This window comes from Natator depressus, chromosome 13 (genome assembly GCF_965152275.1).
Source record: "Natator depressus isolate rNatDep1 chromosome 13, rNatDep2.hap1, whole genome shotgun sequence".
Classification (NCBI taxonomy): domain Eukaryota; kingdom Metazoa; phylum Chordata; order Testudines; family Cheloniidae; genus Natator; species Natator depressus.
This window is the reverse complement of record NC_134246.1, coordinates 25,567,000-25,582,786: the sequence shown is the minus strand read 5'-3', so window position 1 is coordinate 25,582,786 and position 15,787 is coordinate 25,567,000. Positions and strand designations below refer to the sequence as shown.

Sequence of the window (15,787 nt, the reverse complement as noted above, 5' to 3'; positions counted from 1 at the left end):
AGAGGCCAGGTGCCAGAGGGTCGCTTCCCAGAAGGGAAGCAGAGCTGGCTGAATGAGAACTGGCTGAGAGAAGGGAGCTGGCTAAGACTGGGAAGCTGCAAGAAGCAGGATTACTAAAGACCCCTCGGAGGGGAGGCGGTGAAATCCCAGGACAAAGGGTGAGCTGAAGGACTGTTTTAGTCTATTATGGGCTTATATTTGGACAAAGAAACCTACTTAAAAGGAGCCTGGGCATTGCAGTGAGTGTTGTTAAGCTGGGGAGAAACCCTGCCATGTCACACATGGTGCAGAATGCAGAAGGGGAGAGCGAGGTGGATCTCTGTTGCCTGGCGAAGAGAGGGAAAACGCAGGCAGGGGGATGCAGAAGCTATCTTTGGCCATGAGGTGGCAGCCCCTCTATTACAGGTCCCCCTAGAAAAGCCCAACTCTTTTCTTACGGGAGGACTAACTCTAAGAAGAGTCACACACAGTAGTGCACTGTATATTAACACATGAACATAGCAATTACCATACCGTATCAGTGCTCCCTCTAGTCCATCATCCTGTCTCCGACAGTGGCCTTCCCCTGAAGCTTCTGGTACATGAATCTTCATATGGGACAATTATGGAATAACTTGTCTATTGGGGAAAATCTCTTCCCAATCTCAGGCAAGAAGTGGTGGCTTTATGTCCTGAAGTATGAGGATTTACATCCCTTCTAAGTTTGTACAGTGGCTAGCACAATGGGACTGTGATCCACGACTGGAATCCTTAGGTGCTACCACATAAGTAGCCATATAAATGTCTAATCCCTTTTTGAATCCTAAACTCTTGGCCTCACGGATATCTTATGACATTGTGCAAAATTATTTCCTTTCATTAATATTAAGAATGTTGCCTTTCCGTTTCATTAACATCCCCTATTTACCCTCTGTCATAACATGAGGAAAAGGAGTGTCTAATTTACCCTCTCTATACCCTTCATTCTGTATATCTCTTTCATGTCTCTTCATCTCCTCTCTAAACCAAGAGACCCAGTCTTCCAACTCTCCTCATACAGAAGGCCTTTGCCTTTCTCCAATCTATTTTTTCCACATCCATTGAGACAGGGCAACGGGACCGAAGACAGGGGGTAGTTTAATAAGTGAGTTAGCCACCTAGATGGCTAAATCCTATTGACAGTCAATGAAAACGGGGCTTACGTGATTTAAGCATGTAGGTATTCTTGAACACTGTACCTAGTGTTCCAGATGAATGTGCATACCAATTGGTATCATGGCATTACAACACTAATTATTTCTATATCCCATTCTTTAGACATCCTAACACTGTTTGCGCTTCGATTTTTTTGAGAATGCCTGTAACTTCCTCAGGCTGTGAAGGTCAATCTAGTCTGAGATTTTTCACCATCCAGCTGGGGACGTAAAGAGAACTGACAGGCTTAACCCACAGAACGCCAACAGGGTAACGAGAATAACTAAGTTCCTGTGTGCACTGGCTGATAAGAGGAAGGAGCAGCAGGGCAGGCAATGGTATTTTGGTTGATGCAGTTCTAAGACAATGCTTCCCTCTGCATCACAGCACAGGCACCAGTGACTCTGAAAAGCCACTGCTACGTCATTATCCTTTGTACTGCATTACAGACCAAGGCTAACAGCAAAAATGCAAGGGAAGGAGGGAGAGAGGCAGCAAAACTTTTTGCTATTTCCCTCTGATAACTGCCTCTGAATTATTTAAATGCTTTATAAAGAAGGATTAAGAAAAAAATTGGAGTCAAATCGCTCTCTCCTCCTTAGTGAGTCAATCAGATTTACCCTAAGCCACGAGAAACATCAGTCTTTTCCTAGCCTGAAGTGAAGTCTATTCTGTAAGTGTCAAAAGCTACAAGTGTCACTGTTCTATAGGTCACAGCTTAGATGACATGAGGCACCACAGGCTCTGTTACTCAGTCTGTGGGTGAGAGCCCCAGTGCACTGCTAATGCCTCAGCCTGCATCCAGAGTTATCTCTGGATTGTCAAAATCCTGTCCCTCCCATCCATGAGATGCTGCTGTATCCTTGGGGCTGTGAACTGCACTCATTGGAATGAACGTGCAATTCCACTAGGGCAGTGAGTCCCAGACTTCTGTATGCCATGACCCTCTTTGGGCTCACCTCTGTTAACACACTCCCCAGGGGTCTGACACAGAGCCCTGCAACGAGACACTACCTGACTACGAATGTTGGCTTCAGATCGGAAAAGAACCTAAGCCCCGGGGTTCAGATCTGGTGGGCTCCTCTCTTCCTACCCACAGGGTTGGCGCAGCAGCAGCTGCGGCCAGCTCACTGTGCCGCGCGTGCTGATGAGTCCCAGTGCCTCTCAGCGTGCAGCACACAGTGCAGCCACCTCTTGCTCATCAGCATGCATGTCTCGGGGTCACAACACCCGTCTGGGAAAGGCTGCACTAGGAAGCTTTAAAGATAATATGTCCTTTTCAATTAGGACACAGCTATATAAGCTCAGAGCAAAAGCTTTCCTACCTCCTCACCATCCTTGCATTGCAAACCATTCCAATCCATATGGATGTGTGCCATTCTGCTTTCCGCCTCGTCCCCCCCCAGGGGTCCTGTTATCTCCATATGGCTACCATTGCTGTAGTATCCACGCACTTCGCAATCTTTATTGCATTTATCCCTACATCAGCCCTGTGAGGCAGGACAGTGCTATTACCCCCGTCTGTAAAACGGAGACCTGAGGCAGAGAGGGAGTGACTTGCTCAAGGTCACCCAGGAAGTCTGTAGCAAAAAGGGCACATCTTTTTGGCACATCCTTATTGGCATATCTGAGGGGCCACTCAAGAGGACCGTACGGAGACTTAAATGCAATCATTGGGGACAAAGTGCCTACAAGTCATTAATCTGGCTGATCCCACCAGTCATGACAGCATTCCCACGCTGTGTGGACTTGCAAATTAAACAATTTAAAAAACAAACACACACCATTTAAGCAAACACATTAAATTTCCACCCCCAATCTGATTTTTTTTTAAATGATGTGAGCCAGGGCACAGGATGCAGAGAGGAGCCCATTTTTCAGTATCTTCCCGAAGAGCAAACCAGAGTTCATCACTGTCTTGATTACAACCCGTTGTAGAACTTGATCCTGACAGCATGGACACTAATCTGCTTTCATAGGGAACTGCAATTATACTTATCGATAATTTTGTAAAATCTGCTTTGACAGACCGTGTACTGACAACTTTTCCTGGCAGAAATTAAAGTGGATTTTTCTTCAAGAAGGCCACCCGTCCACACAACCCTAATCCTCCTAGCTCACATATGTTACTGTAACTTGCACTGCACTGAATCCAATTACACAGCCTCAACCCAGGAAAAATCTGCAGCCGTTTAAGAGCAGAAAGCATCAGATGAAAGGGTGTGTATGGGGGGAGAAGCCTTACTGCAATTTGGTTCTGAAATCTCACCTCTGCAGACAGGTAAATGGGCACTGTCATGAGGAAAATATACCATTCTCCATCATATTAACAATGTGATCCAAACTGCCTGGGTGACATACATTTGAGTGAAGCATGGACAACAGAAAAACCTATGGAAGCCAAGCTGGTGTTACTCCCGGGGGGATTCTGCGTGACTGCGCGCCTGCAGAAAACGGGTTCCCCTGCAGAATTCCTGTGCTTCCCTGACAAAAACGGCAGGAAAGCCACATGAGCGGTGCAGGGGGAGACCATGGGCACAGTTTTTTTTGGGGGGGACTGCCCCCCTCCAAACAGAGGCAAGGCATGGGGGGCACATGGGGTTATGTGTCACTACCTCCCCCTCATTTCTGCAAGCGCAGAGCTGCCCAGCTGAAGGAGGCTGAGTCTTGACTCTGATGCTGAACGCTGCCTCCTGGATCCTAGTGACAGCTATGTTCCCCCACTGCCATTCTGGAGCCACATTTATGTACTGACAAATAAAATTTGCAGAATTTTAAAATATTGTGCGCATAATTTTTATTTTTTTGGTGCATAATTCCCTCAGGAGTACAACTGCAATCTGGAAGTGCCTCACAATTGTTATTTATTCTACGTTAAAAGCAATTTTAAAGTATATTGCTCTGGCCGTATGAACAAGCCAGCAGTGAGCGCCACCAAGCAGCAGGTCTCGCATACATTGTGCGTGCAGGATTGAAGCAGCAGACAAATAAACTTGGGTTAAATTGTCAGAAATGGCCTTAAAAAAAGCGAGCAAAATTACATGCAAAAAGTGGGTAATGGTGTGTCTAACTATCTGACGTGCACCTGGTCACACAAGCTAATGTGAGTTGTGGTTGGATGGTAAAAGGAGAAGGGTATAATGATTTTTGCCAGTTTGTGGACAGCTGAAATTTTTCCCTTTCATGTCCAGAAACTGTGGCTTCAAAATCACAAGTCAACCCTTCTTAAGAAGAATATTGAAGCCACCTGTTGACCTCAGTAGGGAACAGGCAGTGTTGCCCTTAGTCAGTGGCTAAATATTACATTTGCAGTGTTCCCCATAAGGGCAGAGACTTCTAAGGGCCAGATCCTACCACCCTCACTTACATTTAGCACTTACTCTGCCAACAGTTAAACTGAAAAGAGCGGGACTGCATGTGGAGTCAGGGGGAGGGGTTAGAATCTGTTCCTAATCTGGTTAGAGATCTAGTGGATTTTTGGCATATTGGTGGGAACAAACCTGTCTATTAGTGCAGTTTACACAAGCTGAAGGTCTGGCCCATTGCTTCCTAAAGGACAGGTGCATTTTCAAGACTCCAAAATTGCATGTTACCTCTTTGTAGGCAGATTTTGGACTGGAAGTCAGGACATCAGAGTTCCATTCCTACCTCAGTCATAGACTTCCTGTGTGACCTTGGGCAAGCTACTTACAAGTCCGCTTCTCCAACTTGTGAAATAAGGATAATGATACTTCCTCTACCTGAAGGGACATTGTGAGGTTTAACTCATTAGTGTTTCAGTGCTTTGGAATTCCGGAATGGAAACAGCTATCGAGATGCAAATAATTGGCAAATTTCCACAGTGCTTTTCAAGCAGAAGGACAGAGTGCTTTACAAACTGACTACAGCAAGGAATAATTCTCTCTCCCACCCCGCGTACTCCACTCAAGTAGTCAGTCACCTCTTTGGTGGAACATAGTTCCTGCATGACATTGTACAGCAACACCAAATTGTTTAAGAAAGAAATAAAAATCAGACACAAGTGACTCTGAAGGCAGAATTCGCAATTGGTAAATCCGTTACCCCCTCTGGCCAGAACACTGCTAACAGTCATAGGCCTTAACAGCCACAAGCACTCAAGGCCTCAACTTTTATGTTTCATCCATCACCCATCCTGCCCCCAAACAAACCAAACCCAAAACAGCACTTCCAACAGCAACCAGGGTCCTCCAGGGAAGAATGCAACCTAATAAAACAACAATATCCCTTCTGCAGCACCTATATACCCCTAAGAGGTCTTTAGTATTAACCTGGTACCCTGCAATATTGACTGGCATGACCCTGCTTAGCTCATGAGATGCACGGAAATCAGAACACACAGTTGGCAAATCTTTAGCCTAGCTTCAGGCTTCACCATGTCTGAACTAGTCCAATATCTATAGCAGAAGTAGTAAACTAATGCATTTCTTCTTCATGCTGTTGATGAGTCTGGGTATTAGTTCTTGTATTCTACAAATACAAGGGGAGTACAGACAGACATCTTGAAGTAACAGAATCTATAGCATTGTAAAGCTCTCTCAGTTTCTCATGTCCCTTACCTGGGGAAGTACTGTCACCCACCCCTGCAAACAGGAGGCCCTGATAGGAGCAGCATTATAGAATGCCATGCAGGGCATCCCGAACCCAGCAGCAGAGGAGTCGGCATCGCAATGCACAGGTGAGTTGGGCAGACACTGGTGGATTCACCACTCGGCTGATGCTCTGGTTATTCCATCAATGTGACAGTAAGGCCATATGGTGGCCACAAAGCCTTGAGCCGAAAATAGCATACTTGGGGAAAAGGATGCTTTTTGCATAGGCTCTGGCAAGTCTCCCCGGCACACAGCCTGGCTTCTCACCCTGTGCACTGTAGACAATTTATTTCTTGGTCTCTCCTAGTTTGGGGGAGGAATGGGTCAGTTCAGAGGAAAACACAGGATTCCAACCAAAAATGTGAAGTATCTTCTGCTCATGGATGGGGGTGTGTGTGTGAGAGATCTTAAACTGCTCAAGACACATTTTCATAACACCCCCACCCAGATAATAGGGTAGGAGGGACAAGATTAAGCCTTAGGCTCACTTGCCGATCCATAGTAACTACCCTTTAAGCAACCTAAGAACGGCCATACTGGGTCAGACCAAAGGTCCATCTAGCCCATTATCCTGTCTTCCGACCTGGCCAATGCCAGGTGCCCTGGATGGAATGAACAGGTGATCCCTTCCCTGTTGCTCATTCCTAGCGTCTGGCAAACAGAGGCTAGGGACACCATCCCTGCCCATCCTGGCTAATAGCCATTGATGGACCTATCCTCCATGAATTTATCTAGTTCTTTTTTGAACCGTGTTATAGTCTTGGCCTTCACAACATCCATATATCTCCCTGAAGCAAGATTGTTCAGGGAGATATATGGGCAAGGGGAAAAGAAGAGAAACTAAATCAAAATAGAAGGCAATACTGTCCCATGTGGGATGTACTTAGCCAGCCATCCAAGCCTCTCATACACCACGGCCCCTTTGTGTGTACAGATTTCATCATGCCTTAGTTATACAGCAAAACACTAACTAGAATAGATGTGCAGAGCCAGAGTGATATCACCCTGGAAGAGTTCTATAGATTGTAACCCTACAATAATCCCACAAACTTCATTTAGGGGATTTAATAGAGACAGTTTCTAAGACCTGTATATAAAGAGCTCATTCTCTTAGTGTCTATAGAAACATACTCAGTTTTTATAGGAACCTATTGTTTTCATACCGATTGGAGCCGGTCAGACTTTTCCATAAGGGAAACCAGGAACTACTGTCCGCTGCTTTTGTAAAAATATATCCCCCCTTTTTAAAACTTACCTCCTGTGTCAAGTGACAGGAACCCATTTCACAGGTTTCCTATTCAAAAGAAAACCCGTATTCATGCCAGGTGACCCTGCAGCAGTTACCTTACAAGGGACCCGGCAGGACAGCAACTGCCTGAGCACTAACAGACCCAGCCGCCCCAGCTGGCAGCGGGAGGGCGAAACTCGCCGCGTAACCCAGGCAAAGGCGAGCGAGCACCGCGCATCCGAATGTCATTACTCGGAGCGAGAAAAATCCATGTCGGCCGAGCTTGGGACGGCACAGTACAAATATAGGCCAATGAGCTCACATCCTGCCCGGATCCGGGCGACCAGGGCCGGGTCGGCACATCGCAGGGAACACACCAACCCGGCCCAGCAGCCCCTCGCTGTTAAGCGCAGAGCCGCGCGGCAAGGCTGGGGTCCGTCCCCCGCCCCCCAAGGCGCCACGCCACACAAAGCAACCCCGCTTCCCCAGCGCCGCTCCAGCCAGCGGAGCGGCTCAGGGTCCAAGCCCAAAGCCTCCCGCCTGGGGGGGGGGGGGGGCTGCGCCGCGCCCGGGGGCCCGGCCCCCAGCCCCGGGGAACCCCGGCCGGCGAGTCCCGCACTCACATCGCTTGCACAGCTCCAGACACAAAGCCATGGGAGACACAAAGCAGGGGCGGCGGCGGCTCTTCCCTCCTGCGGGGGGCGGCGGCGGCGGACGGGCCACGGCAGCCGAGGGGGGAGTCGCTCTGCTCGCGGGCCCGGGCAAGGCGGGGGGCGGCAGGACAAGGGCAGAGCCGCACGGGCCTGGCTCGCTACCTCCCTTTGCCTCGCCCCGCCGCGGCAGCTGTGCACCGCCCCAGGGCGGGGCTCCGGGGTAGCCGGGATGGCCACGCCCCCGAGCCCGGCGCTGTTGGGGGCGGAGAGATCACGCCGGATCCAGCTGGACTCCCGCACGTGCTCACCGGGCAGTCCGACCTGAGGCCTCCCCCCACCCTCGCTCTGCCCTGGGGCTGTGCTGCCAGTGGGGGTCTCGGGGGTCCCAGAACAGGGAGCTGGTCCACCGCCTGGTGGGCAACAAAGCCCCTGGGCTTCAGGGCCCGCAAACACAACCTCCCCCCAAAAAGCACAGGTCCCCTGGTGTCCCCAAGGCAGGGTCAGCTGGTCCCCAGCTGTCTGGATGCTAGATGGGGAACTGGGCTTGGGTGCTCCAGTGGCCTTGCTGCCAGCAGCGCTTAATGTGCGTGTGGGAGAAGGGGGGGGGGGTGTCGTAGACCCAGCAAACCAAAACTAAACGGGGAGCCAGGTGGCCAAGGGGCATGCTTTGATCCCAATTATGATAGATCCCCCTCCCCCTTTTTTCAGACCACATTCAGCAGTGGCTGCTGGCAGGGGAAATCAGGGATTATGTCACTTCCCCTTCATCTGTATTTATTCCATGCATTACTGGGTCACTGAGAGGTTAATGACTCTGGCCTGGCCCTGCTCTAGGTACTGCTGATATATTAAGAAGGGGAGGACCCCATATTACACACAAACAGCTGAGATCTTACAGTAGTCAGTGAATTACCAGTGCAACATTCTCACCAACAGCCGAGCAATCCAGTGGTTAGGGCCCAAACCTAGGACCCAGGAGATTTGTGTTCAATTCCCTGCTCCACCATCAACTTCCTGTGTGACCTTGGGCAAGTCACTTAGCCTCTCTGTGCTTCAGTTCCCCTCTGTAAAAAGGGGACAACAGCACTGCCCTGCCTCACGGGGATAGTGTGAAATGCTTTGAGTGCTGTACTAGATAAGAGCTAAGAATTATTACCTACCTAATAGCAGCTGATTGTCCAGCTACCTCCCAAACTGGCGAAAATAAATGGGCTCTGCAGACAGTGTGCCCAGAAAGTTAGCCGTCCTGGGCTCTGTGGGAGCAAAGTCAAGGGGCCTTTATGGCACCTCCCTTCCTTCTCATTTATAACAAAGGGGTCCAGTTCAAGACCTCTGCCAATCTCAGTTGTGCTTTATAGCATGGAGAGAGAGTTGCTCTCCCAGGTTGAAACCATGTAGGGATTTGTAGGTTAAAACCAGCACCACCTGGAAACATTGGCAGCCCATGCAGCTCCCAGAGCACTGGTGTCATATCTTCCTGGTTTGAAATTCCACTTTATAAGTGGGCAGCTGCATTTTGCATTAGCTGCACATTCTCAATGATGTCAAGGTGTAGCATCAAGAGAGCACATTAGAGGAATCTAGCTTCAAAGTAACAAAGGATGGATGATTGTGGTTAAGGTCCCTTCATGAGCAAGAAGAGGATCCATATGGTGAAGAACACTCCTGGCTCCAACTGACCCCTGGTGGCCCAGAAAGAAATAACCCAGGATCTGAACAAAGGATGCAAATGGCAGACACGCTCCTTCAGTCAATGGCACTACAGTAAGCTTCTGCTCTTTTAGGTGCTTCCCCAAACCTACTAACATTATCTCCATTTTATCCAGACTGAATTGTACCCAGCTAATCTTCTCCAAGCCCCAAGCTCATATAGACACTAGATCATTTGTTCCACCGCACTGGCTGGGACAGGAGTGATGGAGACATAGAACAGGGTGTCATGAAGCATACTGAATACACTGCTGCCTGTATCACCTCATTAACTCTCCCAATGTCCTTGTACATATGTTGAACAGGAGGAATGACAAACCGGGCCATTCCGGCACCCCATAGGGGTTACTGATGCCACAGGAGTAAATGCCCAACACTATCTTAAGATAGGAGAGAACCCAACCACTCTATATTTGCTGGTGACTACAGGTATTGAGGGCAGGACAGACAAGGAGGGTGACACACAGATATGTCAATAAAACCTCATGATTAGTGGTATCAAAGACAGCAGACAGATCTAGAAAGGACAGCATGGACTCTTGATCATCCTCCATCGTTCAAGGAGATCACCAACCAAATCCCCGCCCAGAATAGTTTACAGTCTACGGCTCACATCCTAAAATGTATTTAGGCTCCTAACTTCCACTGATTTCAATGGCTGTTAGGAGCCTAAATATCTTTCAGAATCTGGACCAAAGTGTAGGTAAATGTGGACAAAGAAACAGGAGAAAGGGTGAGAAACAATTACTGCTTAATTAAATCCTATTAACCTCTCTGATATTCCGTCCAGTCCTTAAACTTTGCCCAAACAGCCTCTTCCCAAACTTTTTCACAATGTGGAACATATGTTAATAGACTGTCTTGTGGATCCAACCCTTCACATTCACACGTCTCTCAGATCATCTCCATGGCAACATTTTCTTACATGGAGCAGTCAGATTAGGGCAGTGTTTAATGGACGTTTAACACTTCAGGGCAGTAAGTCTTGTCCTTTGTGAATAGTTTTAACCCCAGTGTCTGTTTTTTCTCCCCTTTCCATATATTGTTACTCTTACCTGGAAACCCAGCAACATGTAACAAGCCAGCTCCCAGTGGATCACTGGCAAGTGCTCCATGAACCCCGGCTTGGGAACCTCTGGCCTTAACTAACTTAGAGTTGACCCCAGATCTCATCCGATGGGCACACGGCACCTGGTTACATACACCTTGCTCCACAGCCTGGCTGGGCTTATGCCATGGTCTGTGGTGCAGGAAAATACACCCGTAAGTAAGAGAGCGAGGAGGGAGAGAAGCAGCATGGCATCTGGAGGTGGGATACTGCCTGGAACTGGAGCCCACGCTCATGAGAACTGAGGCACTTGCAAGGAGGCTCCGTGCAGACTGGGGAGGGCAGAGGGAGAGTGTCACCGCTCTGCATGCACACACTGACTGAGGTGCAGGACAGTCGTCACGACACACAAACTGGCTTGATGTTCAAGGCGTTCTGTATCACATTTGGGATGGGAAAACGTGCGAAGGTGGCTTCCAAAAACAGCCCTTCCTTGGGGGTTCAGTGGGTTTGGGGAGAGAGCAGGACACAGATCACTGCAAACAAAATTGGGAGTTTGGAGGTGAAATTCTGCCAAACAAAAACTGCCTTTCCCACCCCAGCTCCGCAGCCGAGACGAATTGTCCCGAAGCTGCCAGCCAGGCTCAGGCGCACTGAGCTGACAGCTCCAGTGAGTGACAAAGAGCGGGGTGCCATGGTGACAACTTCCTCAGCACGACTCTTCGCCCAGAGAATCTCACACACACACAAAAGGCTTTTTGGCTGAGGGGCCGCTTCCAAGACCCCATTCTTCTCAAGCTGCTCCTTTCCCCACGGATGGGGGAGGGGTTATATAATCCCAAGATTTCTCAGTGGGAAGGGCTGAGTTCTGCTGGGGATGGCCCAACTCCCTGCAAGATTTCCTCACTATTCTCCTCTTTTGAGAGACAGGCACAGACTTTTGGGACTCGGTCAGACCTGTGTTTCTACTCGTGGCTTTTTGTGCAGGGCCAGATTCAGGTCACACTTGATGCTGGACTTCATGCTCACACTGGGGGTCTGGATTCTGCTCACAGCTGCGGTGGTGTAAATCTAGAGCAACTCCAGTAAGAAGAATGGGCTTAATCCTGGTTTATGGTGGTATAACTGAGAGCAGGGTCTGGCCTTTCAAGCTCTGGCATAGAGGAAAGTCTTTCTCTAGAGGAGAGACAGACAGACAGGAAAGGAAAGGAAAGTGGAAGTGGCTGGGTCTTTGTGCTCACTGCTTCTCCCTCCCGTGCACCTCCATCCAAGGAGGCCTCCGTCATGGGGGGAGAATTTAGCTTAATTCTCATTTGACTTGACACCACCTGCAGTCACATGTGGCCCTGGTTTTACATTAAACCCTCTGAGATGCAGCCCTGAAACATGAGGTTACAGTTAGGATTGATGGAGTGGGAGGAAGGGAATCCATAAAACAAGCTTCCAGCCCTTCCAGGAACACAATGGCTGACCCGAATCAACCCACACATAAGCCTCGCCCACCCAGGAGCAGAACTGAACCATGAAAACCCAAACAGCCCCCTTGGGAACAGACTCACTAACCACTGGAGTCTGGGACTCCTGGAACGGAGAGTTCCACCTCGGTAGGGTCCAAATCTGGGCGTCTAGCTGCTCCTGTCCTGGCTCTGCTGCAACTGCTCCTCAGAAATGAAAATCTATGTGCTGAGGCTGGTAGGATCCTAGTAGATGGGGAAGGTCTGTTTGATCATCAAGGTAATGCCCTTGCAAGACCAGGTGATTTTCTGACTACACCCATGCCACAGTCTGACCAGGATGGCCGCGACTATGTTCCTAGGCTGCCATGCCAGTGACCACGGTTGTGGGAGCAGCAGCTCTGCCTTGATAAGCTTGTTTACAGGAGGTCTTGCCTGTCATGGGATTCTGGCTCCACAGGTAGTCTGGTTCCCTGGACTACCCAGGCAGGGAGTGTGTGTACTGTTTGAATTACTTGCTGTTACAATAAGTCCTTGAGAGCTCTGATTTATTTATGACTTTGATTGCACTACTCTCTGCAGAGATGAGCAAACTGGCTTTCAAAGTGAACAGAAATCAGATAGTCCATTGGTAACTGCCCCCACTCGACTCAGACACTTCCTATTCAAGGCAGGCATTAGTGAGATGGGATCTGTACTTTGGACATGCTTTCTGATTTCCAGCAATGGAATCATTATTGATGTGTCTGAGCGCGTATCAAAAGCCAAACAGGAAGATGAGCCCAAAGGAGAACCCTGCCTAGGACCCAACCACCCTTTTCTGAGCTCTGCAGAGGCTCAGATCCACACCTGAACCACACAACTTTGGATCTGAGTGTGATCCTAGCAGCTCCAGCACCTCACTACAGTTTGCCAAGAAAAACAAAGCACATGTCGATTCAATTGCTTCCTGCCTATGAGACAGGTGCAGATCCTAGAAATTCAGAATGACCCCTGGTGGAGGGATTGTTACATACACAGGGCTCTGTCTGGCTTTTAAAATATCTAACTTGTTCTCTTTCTGAGTCCTTATTGATACTCAGACAGTGACTCATCAGATGGAAAAAAGCAACAGGAAGGCACTGAAACAAGAGAGAGAAACAGCCCAGCAGGAGAGAGAGGACAGAGCAAGGGAGAGAAAAACACGTGTATGCACGGGACAGACTCACGAAGAGTAATTCCCATTCAGCCTTACGACCCTGGGAGATGCATGCACTCAGCTCCTGCTGAATGAACTGGGAGGTACTTGCATGAATTTCCCAGTACGATCAGACTCTATGAACTTTAGCATTTCATAGCAGGCACATTTGGTTTTCTTAGGTGCCTGTAAGTGCAAAGTACAATCATGGCAGTGCCATAGCAGAGAGGCCCCAAAGTGGAGACACAGAGATGGAAGTTGGGCACAGCTCAGAGGAGGGCTGCACGGAAGCCAGTTGTGGCTCCCTGATTCTGGCAGCCCAGATCTCTTGGCCCCAGTGTACAGCACAGCAGCACTGGGGCTGCTTTACACAATGCCAGCAGGCCATGGCCCTTAAGGGCCTCTACCCAGTTGAGAAGAGGCAGAGTGCAACTGCGGTGAGGCCAGGTCCCTTCCCACATGACCCCTGCAGGAGGGGGTGGCGTAGGAGCTGGTAGTGCTGGCCCCGCAGTCGCTGAGGAGATCCAGTTGCTTTCCAGATCCTTTGTGCCACTAAGGTAGTGTAATGAGGCCAGATCACAAGAGGGAATCTGGCACAGGGGGACAGAGAGAAAGACCCATCTACCCACAGCAGCAGGGGGGACACACAGACAGAAAGGAACATGCATGCTGAGAGCAGAGGTAGAATTACATGAGGTAAGTGCAGAAACCACAAACATGCCCATAAAGGGTGCGCGCAGCACCTCGGACCAGCCACCTCCCAAACAGTGCGGAATGGTGCAGGCACAAGCAGCCCCGTGCTCACTGCTGTTAGAAGGTGAAAGGGAAGGCAGCTCATACCACAATCTAGGAGACCAGTTCAAGGGGCACAGCAACAACATGGAACATCACGAGCGGGACCCAGGCCAGCCTGTGACCAGCAGCGGAGAGTGGTGAATAGCAGGCTCGGACTCCGTCCCTGCTGGTAACTGCATTGGTCAGGAGGCAGCATGGCCTGGCGGTAGCAGTCAGGAAGAGACTGAGAGCAGCTCAACAGCACAGTGAGCTGCATCAAAGTGACACGTAAGTGCAACTTATGTGTACTGCAACTGTGAGCCTGACAAATCAGCCATAAAGGCTACTCTATCTCCAGGCGTGTTAGCCCTGCAGACCCCCTGGAAGCTCCATAAGAATGGCCACATTCACAACGTTTCATCTAGCCCAGTATCCCATCTCAGAGTAGCCAGTGCCAGTGCCTTCAGAGGGAATGAACAACACAGGGCAATTTATCCGTGATCCACCCCCTGTCCTCCAGTCCTAGCTTCTCACAGTCAGAGGCTTAGGGACATCCGGAACATGGTGTTGTGTCCCTGATCGTCCTGGCTAATAGCCATTGATGGACCCAGCCATCCTCCATGAACTTATCTCGTTCCATTTTGAACCAGTTATACTTTTGGCCTTCACAACATCCCCTGGCAACAAGTTCCACAGGTTGACAGTGCGTTGTGTGAAGAAGTACTTTCTTATGTTTGTTTTAAACCTGCTGTCTATTCATTTCATTGGGTGATCTCTAGGTCTAGTGCTATGTGAAGGGGTAAACAACACTTCCTTATTCACTTCCTCCACAGCATTCATGATTTTATAGATCTCTATCATCACTCCCCTTAGTCATCTCTTTTCTAAGCAGAACAGTCCCAGACTTTTTGATCTCTCCTCGTATAGAAGGCCCTGGGATGTTATACTACTGCCTGAGCCTCTGATCCCTCTGTGGCTTCCACTGTCCAGGGGCACCAGTCTCCCATAGTTATAACATCTAACGTAAAGTGTCCCCAGCTGCTTCATTTCTATCCTGTCTGCAATGCGCACACTGCTGGGGCAAACATGCAGTGCTGGCTTGGATCCTGTGGCCACAACCACTTTTCCCTGCATGTGCTCCTTCTGTGGGCAGCTACCCTGCACGCTGAACTGACACTGTCTGTGCCTGGGGGTGCAATGCAGAGTCCCCTGTTGACTGCAACTTGTTACCATTTGCAGGGGATTCTGTGTAAGTTACACATTTTCCCCCACCACTGCTCCAGACCACGTACCAGCCAGGATGCTGGGGTCCCAGAAACACCCACACGGACACAGAGCACCAAGGAGAAAACATTCCCAAATAGAGGTCCAGTCCACACTAAGACTGAAACTGTGATAGCAAAGTGCAGTTCGAACTTGGTTTCACTGACCCGGGGGGACAGAGGTTTTTTTGTTGATGGCTGAAAGCGCCATTTTAACTATGCAACAGAACAATGCTATTGACTTCCTGGGGAAAGGGAGCGTTTAGAGCACAGTTATTGCTAGCCTAGTTTCCACCATCGTAGGGAAAGGGCACAAGAGAGAAAAATATACATAAAAATACACACAGATCTCATTCTTCTACACACACAGCATGGAACATACAGACCTCTCTGTGTCCCTTATACACACACAGCATGGAACATAAATTGCTCTCTCTCTCTCTCTCTCTCTCACACACACACACACACACACACAACCTAATCCCTTTCTGCTGGTATGCCAGAGAAAGGTATTTCTGGAACGTGAAATCTAGGTCAACAAGAAGAAGAAAATCTGAAGGGAAAAATAATTTCTCCCTTTGAAGGCTGGCATGGGTCAGCTCTGGTTGATATGAGTAGTAATGGGGCTGCTATGGTCTCTGCTCCTGAGCTTCAGTCTTTCACCGACAGCTGCTGAATTGCGTTCTCTGCTGAGTGTG

The 15,787-nt window shown here is 49.3% G+C and overlaps 1 protein-coding gene across 6 annotated transcripts in view; it reads right to left on the bottom strand.

Moving 5' to 3' along the window:
• Nucleotides 1–15,787, bottom strand: part of DLGAP4 (DLG associated protein 4) — a 473,125-nt gene that overhangs the window by 51,355 nt on the left and 405,983 nt on the right. The window contains exon 2 of one of the 6 annotated variants that reach the window (XM_074970251.1): nucleotides 7,635–7,694. The exons of 4 other annotated variants lie outside the window; for them this stretch is intronic. In XM_074970251.1, coding sequence (XP_074826352.1) covers nucleotides 7,635–7,665 — 31 coding nt within the window. In that variant the 5' untranslated portion in view covers nucleotides 7,666–7,694. Of the gene's footprint in view, nucleotides 1–7,634; nucleotides 7,772–15,787 lie in introns of those variants that run through there. One more of the 6 variants, XM_074970250.1, reaches the window with a different exon arrangement.